The 15468-nt window shown below is 34.2% G+C and overlaps 1 protein-coding gene across 1 annotated transcript in view; it reads left to right on the forward strand.

Annotated features, from left to right (window-relative positions):
- The window catches only part of SLCO6A1 (solute carrier organic anion transporter family member 6A1), a 96938-nt gene that overhangs the window by 50974 nt on the left and 30496 nt on the right, over nt 1-15468 (forward strand). The window contains exon 9 of the mRNA XM_087861894.1: nt 12324-12477. Within this exon, the coding sequence (XP_087718020.1) occupies nt 12324-12477 (154 nt within the window). The remainder of the gene's footprint in view (nt 1-12323; nt 12478-15468) is intronic.

Raw genomic sequence — 15468 nt, forward strand, 5'->3', positions numbered from 1 at the left:
AAATTCTGAAATACGGCAGACCCTTAAGAAGAGAAGCAACTTTTTGCAGTTGGATACTTTAGAGATATTTGCTAATTCTCAACATTGTCAAGAAGCTGAGAATTTGGGCAAAGGTCTGGGCAAAAAGCTTCTAGTTAGATGATAAGAAATCAGCACACATTTGTGACAGATGCATCAACCTAGAGAGACAAAAATAGGGTTGGGCAGGATATCAGAGAGAAGAGAGAGAGAGACAAATGAGGCAATACTCTTGGGTTTTCACTCAGTACATTTGCTGAATTATGAATGTAAGTTGCTGAAATCAAGCAGAAATCTTATAAAAAGTAGAGGAAAAGTCTAGCAGTACTGTGATACTCTGTAGTAAATGAGAGTGCGTTTAGAAAACACTGGGGAGGGGAACTGTGATAAACACTACAAGTTCTCTGATATCTCTGTAAGGCTAAGACCTAAGAAGGAGGAACTTCCAGAAGTACTGTAGCCTAGCCAGGAGTTAATTTGGTCTCTAATTGGATTAATTTGGTCAGCCAGCACTCTAACTAGCAGCAGAAAAAACCAACACTCTAAAAAAAAAAAGATAATACCAAAAATTATCAGACAAAACAGACAAGAAAACAGACCACAAGGGATCCAGATAGCATCATTATTAAATAACAATGTTAAAACAATATTGATATGAGCAATAATACAAATGACCAAGAATTTCTCTTCAGAAACCATGGGTTCAGAAGAGAGTAAAACAATATCTTTGGAATCCTGAAAGACAACAAAACAAAACAAACTGTCGACTCATAAATCATTATCCAGTAAAAATATCCTTCAAGAGTGAAAATGAAATAAAGATATTCTCAGGCAAAAGATAACTCGTAAAGTTATTATCTCTATGTTATTATCTCTAAAAGAAATTAAGTATTTTTTCCGTCTGAAGCAAAATAATCTTAGAGGAAAACTTGAAGCACAAAGGAAGAGTAAAAGAAGTGAAAAGTATACTAGGAAGTAGACTAAATTTTCATCTGAAGTTTAAAATATATGTAACTCTCAAAATCAAAGAAGTATAACATTGTCTGGTGTAGTTTTTCAAAGGTTATAGATATTGTATATATGACAACTATAAAGGGAGAGAAGAAAAGGACCTCTGTGTTTATAAGACTTATACATATTAAATATTGTGGTAAAACATCAACTCAAAGTAGAAAAGTAAGTACATATACATAGAATTTAGGTGTCTATCTATATCTGTATTTCCTGTCTTTGTATGGGCTGCACACTAAGATTGTTTTTATATTAGTAAGTGTCATGAAAAACAATAAAGAACAATAGGACTTATAGTTTCTACTCCAGTATGTAAAGAACTTGTAAGTCATCACTCCCATCCTCACAATAAGAAAAGGGTTGAACAAATAAAAAAATCAATAACAGGGGCGCCTGGGTGGCACAGCGGTTAAGTATCTGCCTTCAGCTCAGGGCGAGATCCCGGCGTTGTGGGATTGAGCCCCATATCAGGCTCCTCCGCTATGAGCCTGCTTCTTCCTCTCCCACTCCCCCTGCTTGTGTTCCCTCTCTCGCTGGCTGTCTCTATCTCTGTCGAATAAATAAATAAATAAATAAATAAATAAATAAATAAATAAAATCAATAACAGAGGGCAGACTGGGCAAACTGCTGCCCCCCGAAGTGGAGAGAAAAGCAAATAGAGAGAATTGCAGTTTACTGGGAACAGAAGCCATTGGAACTGAATATTGAACAGCACCTGACTAATTGCTGGAGGTGGAACATGTAGTAACTTAAGAGTTAAAATCTGGGGACCCAGTTGTAGGAGGACCCCACACACTTTCATGACTCTAAACATCCAGGTGCTCTGCCAGGTTCTCACAGTGGAAACTGAGAGGAAAATCATCTTGTGTTTTGGGCAGGAGGAGAAGGAAAATAACCATTTGAAATAATACCCAGGAGGCGTCTGCTGTCTGTAACAGAAGCCTACCCTGTAAGAAACTACTTTTCCAGAGTTTCCCCTGCCAAACTTGAAAAAGGAGGGCAATCGGACAAGTCAATCCTTCTCTAACCTTCCTGTCTCACATAAGGGAAGGGAGAAAAAAGGGTAGAAAAACTTCTGAAGGTCACAGCTTAGAGACTCAGGGGCACTGGGACAAAAAGAGACGCAAAATCTAAGATTTAATCTTAAGATTATAGAGTGCTTTCCCTCAACAATATCTTAGCACCACACCAATAGATATCCAATGTTATAACAGAGAAGCACAATTGAGAGAGCTGCAAGACACACACTGTTTAATAAAAAGATTCTAGAGAAACCTAAAGACAACCGGGAAGACAGAATGAGGACACCATGGGAAACTGCGACCTTTGTCACCTATAGCTACAGCAAACTTTAAACACAGCCTAACTCCTAGACAGATAAACATAAAAACCTCATACTAAAAGGCCTATTTACCTCTGTTCTTGTTAACATGATACCTAATATCTGACTTTCAACAAACACATTACAAGGTATTCTAAGGACAAGAAAACATGCAAACTGAAAAAACACAGCACCCATCAGACCCAGACTCAGATATGGCATGGTTTGGGAATGATCAGACTGGGAACATAAAATAGCTATGATTAATATGCTAAGGGCTCTAATGGGAAAAAGTGGGCAACATGAAAGCAAAAATAGGTAATGTAAGAGAAATAGAAATTCTAAGAAAAAAATCAGAAGTAAATTCCAGAAAGCAAAAAAAAAATAACAGAAATGAAGAATCCCTTTCATGGGCCCATCAGTAGACTGGAGAGAACTGATTAAAGTACCAATGACTGTGAAGATATGTCAATAGAAACTTCACAAACTGAAAAATACAGAGAAAAAGATTAAAAAAAAAACTGAAACAGAATATTCAAGAACTGTGCAGCAATTACAAAGGTGTAACAAATGTGCCACACAAACACCAGAAGGAGAAGGACAGAGAGGAACAGAAGAAGTAAGTAATAATGGCTGTGAATTTTTCAGAATTAATAAACACCAAACTACAGATCTGGGAAGCTCAGAGAACACCAAGAAGGATAAATACCATAAATAAATAAATAAATAAATAAATAGATAAATAAATAGATAAATAAATAAATAAATAAATAAATAAAACAAATAAAATAAAATAAAATTACAACTAGGCATATTATATTCAACTTGTAGAATCAGGAAACACTGACAAAATCCTGAAAGAAGCCAGGAGAAAAAAACCTCACTGATAGAAGATTGAGGATTATTTATCTCAGACTTATCTTACAAACCATACAAACAAGAAGAGAGTGGAATGAAATATTTAAAGGACTGAAAAAAAATCATTAACCTAGAATGCTATGTGCAATGAAACTGTCCTTCAAAAATGACATAGAAATAAAGATATTCTCAGGAAAACAAAAAAATACAGGAATTGCAAACCTGCTTTGCCAGAAATGTTTAAGGAAGTTCTTCAGAAAAAAAGAAAGATGGTATGAATCAGAAATCTGAGTCCAACTAAAGGAACAAAGAAACATGCTTTGTAAGTAACTTGCTTTGCAAGAAATGTTTATAGAAGTTCTTCGGAAAAAAGACAAATGACATGAGTCGGAAATTTGAGTTTATATAAGAATCAAAGAACACCAGAGAATGAATAAATGAAGGTATACTATTTCATTTTTTATTTTTAATTGGTGTAATTGAGGACTTGTGTTCAAAATAATAATGGTCATAAGATGTTAATTGTTTATGGATAGTGAAATGGATGACAGAAATCTCATAAAAGAGGAAGGAAGAATTGAGAGTATTCTCTTATAAGATACCTTTCCTACCCATGAAGTGGTATAGTGTTATTTGAAAGTAGACTTAACTTGCTCTTATACTGGGAATTCTAGGGAAAGTCCTAAAACATTTTTAAGAAATATTGTTGCTGGGATGCCTGGGCAGCACAGGTGCCTGAGCATCTGACTTGATTTCGGCTCAGGTCATGGGGTCCTGGGATTGAGCTTCCTGTTGGGCTCTGTGTTTGGCAGGCAGTCTGTTTGAGGGCTGTCTCTCTCCCTCTGCCCCTCCCCCTGCTCATGCATGCGCTCTCTCTCTCTCAAATAAATACATCTTTAAAAATAAAAAGTTTAATTGCTATTCTAATAGATGAGAGAAAATAGAATCTCATAAAGTACCCGATTAAAACCAGAGCAGGCAAAAAAAAAAAAAAAGGAGGGAATGATGAAAGCAAGAAAGAACAACTGGTTGGCATGTAATTGTGCATAGTCATGTCTTACGATCTTTTGTATTTGTGTTGTGTCATTTGTGATGTCCCCTCTTTCATTCATAATTTCATTTGCTTGAGTCCTCTTTTTTTTTTCTTGGCAATTCTAGCTGAAAGCTGTCTATTTCATTTATCTTTTCAAAAAACTATCTTTTGGTTTCATAGATCTTTCCTATTGTTTCATTAATCTTTATTTCATTTATTTCTGTTCTGATCTTTGTCATTTCCTTCCTTCTACTAACTTTGGGCTTAGTTTGTTGTTTTCCTAGTTCCTTGAAGTGTAAAGTTAGGTTGCTTATTTGAGATCTTTCTTTTTTCTTAATGTAGGCATTTATCTCTGTGAACTTCACTCAGAATTTCTTTTGCTGCATCCTATAGGTTTTGGTATGTTACATTTCTACTTTTATTTATCTCAAGGTATTTTTTAAATTTCTTTTTTGATTTCTTCTTTGATCCATTGGTTGTTCACTAGCATGTTTTAAATCTCCACATATTTGTGAATTTTCCACTTTTCTTCTTGAAATTGAGTTCTAGTGCCATACGGTTGTTGAAAAAGATGCTTGATATGATTCCACTCTTCTTAAATGTAATAAGACTTATTTTGTGACCTACTATACGATCTATTCTGGAGAATGTTCCATATGTACTTGAGAAGAATATGTATTCTCCTGCTGTGGATGTAATGTTGTGTAAATGTTTGTAGGTCCATCTGATCCAATGTGTAGTTTAAGTCCAATGTTTCTTTACCGATTTTCTGTCTGGATGATCTATTCTTGTTGAAAGTAGGGTGTTAAGTCCCATACTATTATAGTATTGCTGTCTGTTTTTCCCTTTAGGTCTTCTAAAATTTGCTTTATATATTTAGATGTTCCTCTGTTGGATAAATTAATATTTGCAAATGTTATATTCTCTTACTGGATTGATTCTTTTTCATTAAAATGATATTTATCTCTTATTTCAGTATTTCGTCTACCCCAGCTTTCTTTTGGCTTCTATTTGCATGGAATCTTCTTTCATCTCTTTACTTTCACTCTGTGTGTGTCCTTACATCTGAAGTGAGTTTCTTATAGGCAGTATATAGATTGGTCTTGTTTTGTTTTATCCATTCAGTCATTCTATGTTTTTTAATTGGAGAATTTCATCCATTACACATAAAGTAATTATTGATAGGTATGTACTTACTGCCATTTTGTTAATTATTTTCTGGCTGTTTTGTAGTTCCTGTTTCCTTTTGTCTCCTCTTGCTTTCCTCCTTGTGGTTTGATGATTTTCTGCAATGGTATGCTCAGATTCCTTTCTCTATATCTTTTGTGTGTCTACTATAGGTTTTTGGTTTCTGGTTACCATGAGGTTTACATAAAATATGTTTTCAACGGTCATTGTTAAGCTGATAACAGCTTAACCTTGAACATATACTAAAGCTCTAATTTTTTACTCTCACCCTACATTATATGTTTTTGATGTCATAATTTATGTCTTTTTACCTTGTGCATCCATTAACAAATTCTTGTAGTCATATTTATTTTTAATAACTATATTAACCAGATAAACCTTATCTATAACTATAACCTTACCTATAGTTATAATTAGATGAAACTTATCATTCAGCCTAGCTTGGGCTCTTTCTACTGTGGTCCTATGGGACCCATCAGTGCAAGACCTTTTGGCTATGAGAGCCATACAGTCCTGAGATCCATCCTTTGGGTGGCAACCACAAAAACTGGGATGCCAGCATATGTGCAAGCTGCTTCTAGGGAGACATTGACAATTTGTAGTGAGCTGAATTGAGAAGGCAAAGCTGAAGTCCAATGGTTTCCCTGATCTCTGGGGAGGATTGCAGTCAACCCCTACATGCCTTCTAAATTAGAGACCTGACCCTGACAGCTGCTTTTAAAATATTCAAATAGGCCTCTTCCAGGGAAAATGTGAAAGTGGGTGTTTTTTGGCTGCTCCCTCTGCACTGAGCCCTGTGGGAATAGCTAGCTGTTTGAGAACTGTTTCTTTGTTTGCTACAGTACTATGGAACGCGGCAAGCCCTGTTGGTTATCAGAGGCAGGCCATCAAGAGGCTCTTTCCCTGGGAGGATTGTGATCAGCCCCTGGATATATGTTAAATTAGAAGACTGACCCTCAGATAGTGACTTTTAAATTATGCAGATAGACCTCTTTCAGGCTAAGATAGAGATGGGCATTTTTTGCCTTTTCTTTCTGTGCTGACCCCTGGGGGGGATAGTCATGGTAAGTCTGTAGAGCCCATTAAATGTTTCTTCTTTGCCACAATCTCATGGATATGTGGATGCAAGCCCCATTGGTTTTTGGAGCTAAGTGTTTTGGATGCCCACTACTCAAGTGTGAGTCTTTAAAGTTGGCACACTAGATGTGGGTCCATACTCTTCATTCCCTAGGGAGAAGTTGCTAGTTGGGAAGTCCCTCCTGAATATCAGGTACTGGACCTGGGGTAGGGTTTACTGTAAAAGTATGTCTCAGGTTTTCCTACCTGTTTCAGTGTGGGTGATGGTATTTTCTCACTTGCCCAATGTGTAGGAGGTATTCAGCTAGTTTTTGGATTTCTTTCAGAGGGAATTTCTCTGTGTGGCTGTAGATTTGGTGTCCTTGGGAGGAGGTCAGTTCTGGAGGCCCCTATGTCATCATCTTGGACTGCAACCAAGATAATCTTTTCAACAAATGGTGCTAGAAAAACTGAAGATGTACATGCAAAAAAAAAAAAAAAACCACAAGAAAAAAATCTAGAGACAGAACAGACTTCATGCTTCACAAAAATTAAATCAAAATTAACTCAAAATGGATTATAGACCTAAATATAAAAGACAAAACTATAAAACTTCTGGAAGATAACATAGGATAAAATCTAGATAACCTTCGGTTTTGTGATAACATTTCAGATACAACACCAAAAAAAGGAAGTATGAGAGAAAAAAATGATATGTTAAATGTCATTAAAATTAAAACCTTTCTCTGTGAAAAACACTGTTAATAGAATTAAAAGACAATGCACAAATTGGGAGAAAAATACATACTTGATGCAGGACATATCCAAAATATTTAAAGAACTCTTAAAACTCATCAGTTTATAGAGAAACAACCCAATTAAAAATGGCCAAAAGGTCTAAACATTCACCTCACTAAGGAAGATGTACAGATGCTGATAAGCATATGAAAATATGTTCAGTATTATATGCCATCAAGGAGTTGCAACTTAAAACAACGAGACACCACAACACTTCTATTGAAAAGGCTGAAATCCAAAAAACTGACAAAACGAAATGCTAGCAAGGGTATGGAGTAAGAAAGACTCACATTTGGTGCTACTGGTAATATAAAATGGTAAGTCACTTTGGCAATTTGGCAGTTTCTTACATAGCTAAACATAGTTTTGCCATTCAATTCAGCAATTGTGTTTTCAGGTATTTACCCAAATGAATTAAAAACTTACATTCACACAAAAACCTATTAGTGAATGTTGATAGCACCTTCATTTGTACTCGCTAAAATCGGAAACAATCAACATACCTTTCAGTAGGTGAATAGACAAACTAGTACACCATACATGGAATATTATTCAGTGATAAAATGAGCTACCAAGCCACAAAAAGACGTGGAGGAACCTTAAATGTATATATTGCTAAGTGAAAGAAGCCAGTATGGAGGCTACATATTATACGATTCCAACTATAACATGTTCTGGAAAAGGCAAAATTATTGGCAAAATTGCATATTTGATTTGGGCTTTTAAAAATACCTTCTAGGGGCACCTGGGTGGCTCAGTCACTTAAGCATCCGTCTTCAGCTCAGGTCATAATCCCAGGGTCCTGGGATCTGGGATAGAGCCCCGCATCAGGCTCCCTGCTTAGCAGGGAGCCTGCTTCTCCCTCTTCCACTCCCCCTGCTTGTGCTCTCTCTGTCAAATAAATAAATAAAATCTTAAAAAAATATCTTCTACTTAACCTTTTGAACATATGGAATACTGATGTAATAACTGATACAAGATCAATTGTAAAAAATGTACCACACTAAGGCAGCTTACTAATAATAACAGACTGTGTGTAGAGGGAGAAAGAGGTATATGGTAACTCTGTGTGTGCTCAATTATTCTGGAGACCTAAAATTGTTCAAATATATAGTTTATAAGTCAGAATATAATAATCTAAAATGATTTTTAACTATAGGTACTTTTTCAAATGATTAATAATATAAAGTAAACCCCTTTGGTTTCATTCTAAATTTATATTTGAAAATTGTTCTGGGCTTTCACTTCCAGCCAAGATGGGATAACAGATTTCCTCTCCTACCAAAACAACCAAAAATTTGACAAAAATTGAAACAGTGGTTTTCGAGACATTGGAATCAGTCATTGAAGGACAGTGGTACATGAGATGAGAAGCATTCAAGGTGAGCCCTGCAATTCCTCTAGCTTACTGCCTGATAGAATTTTAAGGTTGTAGCACAGGGAGTGGGGATGAGACAGATTCTGGCTGATTCCCTGAGTTGAGGAAATTGAGCTGAGAGTTCAGAGAGACAAATACAGCTAGGGCTCACAAGATTGATAAATAATTCTAAACTGAGTACTACTCTGGCTCTTCCTATCAAATCTGCCTATCAACTAAGACAAATAAAAGTGTTTCTAAGTAAATTAGCTGCATTTCAGAATAAAGTTTAAAAATAGTCACAAAAATACAAAAATATTCAACATCCAAGATTGAAATTTACAAGGTCCAATATCCAGTAAAATGTAAGGAATTCAAAGAAGCAGAAAAATACAACCCATAATAAGAAGCTAAATCAGTTGATCAAAACTGACCCATAACTGACTCAGATGTTAATATTACCAGAGTTGACAGTTATTAGTATTCCATATGTTCAAAAACTTAAATAAAAGATATCTATACCAAGTCAGAATGTCTATAAAAAATGAAGGAGAAATAATTTTACACATAAAAATGTAAATAATATTTGAACAACAGACTTACACTACATGAAATGTCTAAAAAAGTCTTTCTGGCTGAAATAAAATGACACCAGGTAAGAATATGAGCTACATAAAGCAAAGAAGAGCAAAGGAAATGGTAATTTATAGGTATTTTTTCTTATTTAAATCTCTTTTAAAATAATTGTTTAAAACAGATTAACATAATATGGGTTTACCTGAAGTGCCGTATATCACATGTTGGTAGACTGTGTTAAGTTAAAGCTGTATAATATAAACTCTGAAGCACCATAAAATAACAGAATCACAGCTAATAAGCCAAGCTGACACATGAATTAAAATAGAATTTTATAAAAACATTTGTTTAATCTCAAATTAGGCAAAAAAAGAAAAAAGAGAACAAAGAAAAGATAAAAAAGAAAATGAATAGAAAGGATAGATTCAAACCTAACTATATTAGCAATCGCATATAATGTCAATGAAAAGGCAGAAAATTTCCAATTTGATTAAAAAAAATAAAGACCCAACTATATGTGTTGTATAAAAGAAATATGCTTCAAATATGGACACAAGTAGATTATGAGTAAAAGGATGGGGAAAGATGTAGCATATTAACAGTAATCTAAAGAAAGCTGGAGTATGATAGTAGACCAACTAGATTTGTGAGCAAATAATATTAGCAGAAATAAAGAAGGTGATTATGTAATGATAGAGTGGTCAATTCATCAAGAATTCAAACAATTCTTAATGTTTATGAGCCTAATGAAAGAGCTTTAAAATATGTGAAGCAAAAAGACACTGCAAGTAGAAATACAGAAATCCACAAATATAGTCAGATATTTTGATACTCTTCTCTTAATAATAGAAGTAGGAAAATCTCTAGACAGAGAAAACTACCAATATCAAGAGTTACAGTTCTGTTGTGATGTTTTTATAGATTCCACCAATATTAAAAGGATAGTAAGGTAATGTTATAAACAACTTTATGCCCATAAATCTGACAACTTCCATGAAATGGATAAATCCTTCAAAAGACACAAACTCATTTAAGAAAAAACAATATGCGTCTATTAAATAAATCATATTTGTATTTATATACTTTCTGACAAAGAAAATTCCAAGCCCAAATGTTTTTACTGGAGAACTAAACCAAATATTTAAACAATACCTGACTTTACACAAATTCTTCCAAAAAATTGAAAAGGAGTGTATACTTTCCAACTTATTCTATGAAACTTGCATTATCTTTATATCAAAACTGGACAAAAGACATTGTAAGAAAAGAAAACTATAGACCTATTTCTCTCATGAACATAGATTCAAAAACTGTTAACAAAATTCTGGCAAATTGAACCCAGCAGTATATTAAAAGGAAAATAAATTATGATCAAGCAAGATTTATCAAAGGAATGCAAAGTTGCTTTAATATTTGAAAGTCAATTGGTATAATCCACATATTAATAAACTAAAAATGAAAAAACCTATAATCACAATAGATGCCAGAAGCTCCATGATAAAGTACAACATCTACTCCTCATAAACCAGGAAACTAGGAATGGAAGGGAACCATGAAAGCATACAGCTAGCACTATACTTAGTGGTTATTATGGAATGAATGTGTTTAACCCTCCTACTGAATTTGTAAGTTGAAGCCTAAATCTCTAATGTGATAGTGTTAGGAGGTGGAGCCTTAAGGAGATCATTAAGTTTAGATAAGGTCCTGAGGGTAGACCACCCTACCCCTGATAATGGAAATTAGTGTCCTTATGAGAACATATAGTCATTTTAACAAATGATGGTGGAACAAATAGCTATTTGTATATAGACAAATGAACTTTGGGTCATACCATGTAGCACATAAAATAGTTAAAATGGATTGTAGATGGGAATATAAAATACCAAGAGTATAGGAAAATATTTTGTAAACTTGGGTTCAGCAAAGTTTTCTTAGATAATGGCACAAAATACATGATCCATAAAGAAATGCATTGATTAATTGTTGTACATCAAAATAAAATATTTCTGCTCTTTGAAAGACCCTGTTTAGGGAATGAAAAAACAAGCCATAGATTGTGAGAAGATATTTGAAAATCATATATCTGATGAAGGACTTGTTTCCAGCATATATAAAGAACTTTCAATGCTTAATAATAAGAAAATACTCAATAAAAATGGGCAAAAGTTTTGAACAGACATTTAACCAAATATATATACAGATGAGAAATAAGCATACGGAAAGATGGCCAACATCATTTGCCATCAGGGAAGGGAATATTAAAAGCCACAATATGAAAGTACTATGTCCTTGTTCGAATGTCTAAAAATGACCAGCAGCACCTGGGTGGCTCAGTCGGTTAGGCATCTGCCTTTGGCACAGGTCATGATCCTGGGATCCTGAGATGAAGCCCTGCATTGGGCTCCCTACTCAGCTGGGAGCCTGCCTCCCCCTCTACCCCTCATCCCACTTGTTCTCTCAATCTCTCTCTCTCAAATGAATAAATTTAAAAAATCTAAAAAAAAAAGACTGATTATACTAAGTGTTGGTGCGGAATGTAGAAAGCAACTGAAACTCTTATACACTGCTGATAGGAATATAAAATAGCACAACCAAGCTGGAAAAGTGACAGTTTCTTAAAAAGTTGCATGAACACCTACCGTATGATCCTACTTCTTAGTATTTACCCAAGAGACATGGAGACATATCATCATACAAAGACCATATAAAGAATAACTGCGTGGAAGAAGCCAGACAAAGAAAGTGTACATACTGTATGATTCTATTTCATGAAATGCTATAAAATTCAAATTAATGAATAATGGCAGAAAATGCATCAGCAGATCCCAGGGGACAGAGGTATTACAAAGGGGCACAATGAAATTTAGGGGGTGAGGATTATGTTTGTTAACATGATTGTGGTGATGGTGGTGATGATTTCACAAGTGTATACATGTATCAAAAACATTCAAGTTGTATATTGTATATATTGAGTATACTTCAATAAACCTGTTAAAAAGAAATTATATTTCAGTAATCATATTTTTGTGGATTTCATTGATATCCTGATATATACATTAATAAGTATAATACTGTGGTATAATTATATTAAATTTTTTTTTTACAGAACAGGACAGTTGGGAAACCTGACAGCTCCTTGCAATTCTCACTGTAAATGCTCATCTTCATTTTATTCTACTATCTGTGGAAGAGATAATATTGGATATTTTTCTCCTTGCTTTGCGGGCTGTACACAATCTAAAAAATTAAATGATCAACAGGTAATTATTTTTTTATTATGCTTCTCCCTCTCTAATAAGACGTTCAATTTGTAGTTGGTGTTTACATTTTACTCCTCACTCTCTATAAAAGCTTTCTTCCCCATAATTTTTTTTTTAAGATTTTATTTATTTATTTGACAGAGATAGAGACAGCCAGCGAGAGAGGGAACACAAGCAGGGGGAGTGGGAGAGGAAGAAGCAGGCTCATAGCGGAGGAGCCTGATGTGGGGCTCGATCCCATAATGCCAGGATCACGCCCTGAGCCGAAGGCAGACGCCCAACGACTGCGCCACCCAGGCGCCCCCCCCATAATTTTTTTTTTAAACAGGAAAAGAGTATTTGCTTTAGGTGACCATAATCCAAAAGGCTTATGGGAATTGGCAGTGGAAAAAATACTTCTATATTAAAACATGCCTCAATAAGAAAATTATGAAAGGAAAAAAAACCTCACAGGTAAATAAAAACATAATAAAGGTAGTACATTAATCACTTATAAAACCAGGATGGAGATTAAAGCGCAAAAGCAGTAAAATCAATTATAACTATAAAAATCAGTCAAGGAATTTACAAAAGGATGTAAAATATGCTATCATATACATAAAAAGGGGGGGGAATGTAGTGCTTTTAGAATGGGTTCAAAATTAAGCATCCATCAACTTAATATTGATGGCTATATGTATAGGATGTTATAGATGAACCTAATGGTAACCACAAATCAAAAACCTAAAATAGGTATGCCAAAAATGAAGAGAAAGGAATTCAAGGATACCATTAAAGTTAGCCATCAGACTACAAGGGAAAGAAAGCAAGGGAAGAAAAGAATGGAGAACTATAAAAGCAACCATTATAAAAAAAGTAACAAAATGGTAGTAAGTAACAAAAGGCATACCTATCAATAACAACTTTAACTATAGATAGACTAACTATAGATAGACTAACAACTTTAACTATAGATAGACTAACTATAGATAGACTAACAACTTTAACTATAGATAGACTAAATGCCAATCAGACATAGGGTGACAGAATGGATAAAAAAGCAAGACCCATCTATATGCAGCCCATAAGAGACTCACTTCAGACCTAGAGACACATGCAGACTGAAAGTGAAGGGATAGGAAAACATTTATCATGCAAATGGAATAAAAAGAAAAAGAGGTAACAAGACTAATATGGAACAAAATATACTTTAAAACAAAGACTGAAGCAAGAGACAAAGAAAGATACTACATAATGATGAAGAGAACAAGCCAACAAAAAGAACATAAAACAATTGTAAATATTTATGCATTTAACATGGAAGAACCCAAATACATAAAGCAACTATTAACAGACACAAAGGAAGAAATGAATAGTAACACAATAATAGTAGGGGACTTTTACTACATCAATGGATAGATCAGACAAGAAATCAACAAAAGAAATGGGCTTTGATTGACACATTGGAACAGATGGATCTAACAGATATATTCAGAACATTCCATCATAAAACAGAAGAATACACATTATTTTCAAGTGGAACTTTTCAGTATTTCACATGGAACTTTTTCCAGAATAAATCATACGGTAGGTCACAAAACACGTCTCAACAAATTAAAAAAGATTGAAATCATATCATGCATTTTTTTTCTAACCACAGTAGTATGAAACTAGAAACCAATCATAAGAAAAAATTTGGAAAGAACACAAATACATGCAGATTAAATAATATGCTACTGAACAATAAATGAGTCAACCAAGAAATCAAAGAGGAAATTTTAAAAATTACATGAGGAGAAATGAAAATAAAAACAAATGATCTGAAATCTTTGGGATGCAGCAAAAACTGTTCTAAGACGAAAGATCATAGCCATACAGGCCTACCTCAAGAAGCAAGAAAAACCTCAAATAACCTAATCTTACACCCAAAGGAGCTAGAAAAAGAAGAACAAAACCAAAGTCAGTAGAAGAAAGGAAATAATAAATATTAGAAATAAATAGAGATTTAAAAAACCATAGAACAGATTAATGAAACCAGGAGCTGATTTTTTGAAATGATCAAGGAAATTGATAACCTTCATCCAGAGTCATTGAGAGAGAGAGAGAGAGAGAGGACTCAAATAAATAAAATCAGAAATTAAACAAAAATAACAACTGACATCATAGAAATTGTAAGAAATTATATACCACAAAGGATTATAAGAGAATATTATTTAAAAAATATATGCCAATTGTATAACCTAGAAGAAATGGATAAATTCCTAGGAACATATTCCCTCCCAAAACTGAATCAGGAAGAAATAGAAAATTTGAATGGACCAATTACTGGCAATACAATTGAATCAGTAATTATATAGAGAACAAACTGATGCTTACTAGAGGTGAGGTGGGCAAGGGGATGGGTTTGGTGAATGAGGGGGATTAGAAAGGGCACTTGTGATGAGCCACTGAGTGTTGTATGTAAGTGTTGCATCACTAAATTCTACATGTGAAACTATTACACTGTATGTTAACCAACTGGAATTTAAACAAAAACTAAGAAAAAAAAGAACTCCCAAGAAACTAAAGTCTAGGACCATATGGCTCCACAAGTGAGTTCTACTAAGCATATACAGAAGAGTGAATACCTATTCTTCTTAAACTTTTCCAAAAAATAGAAGAGAAAGGAAAACTTCCAAGTTCATTCAATGTGGTCAGTATTACCCTGATACCAAAACCAGGTAAAAATACTACCAAATAAGGAAAAAAGAGAGAGAGGGAGGGAGAACTACAGGCCAATATCTCTGATGAACATAGAGACAAAAATCTGAATAAAATATTGAATGCAACAAAACATTACAAAAATCATTCAGCACAATCAAGTGGGATTTATTGCTGGGTTGCAAAGGTGATTCAGTATTCACAATTCAATACGTATGATACATCACATCAATAAGAGAAAAGATAAAAACCATATGATCATCTCAATAGATGCAGAAAAGCATTTGACAAAGTACAACATCCATTCATGCC

Source organism: Ursus americanus, chromosome 5 (assembly GCF_024610735.1).
Source record: "Ursus americanus isolate L20-20 chromosome 5, mUrsAme1.1.p, whole genome shotgun sequence".
NCBI classification, from domain to species: domain Eukaryota; kingdom Metazoa; phylum Chordata; class Mammalia; order Carnivora; family Ursidae; genus Ursus; species Ursus americanus.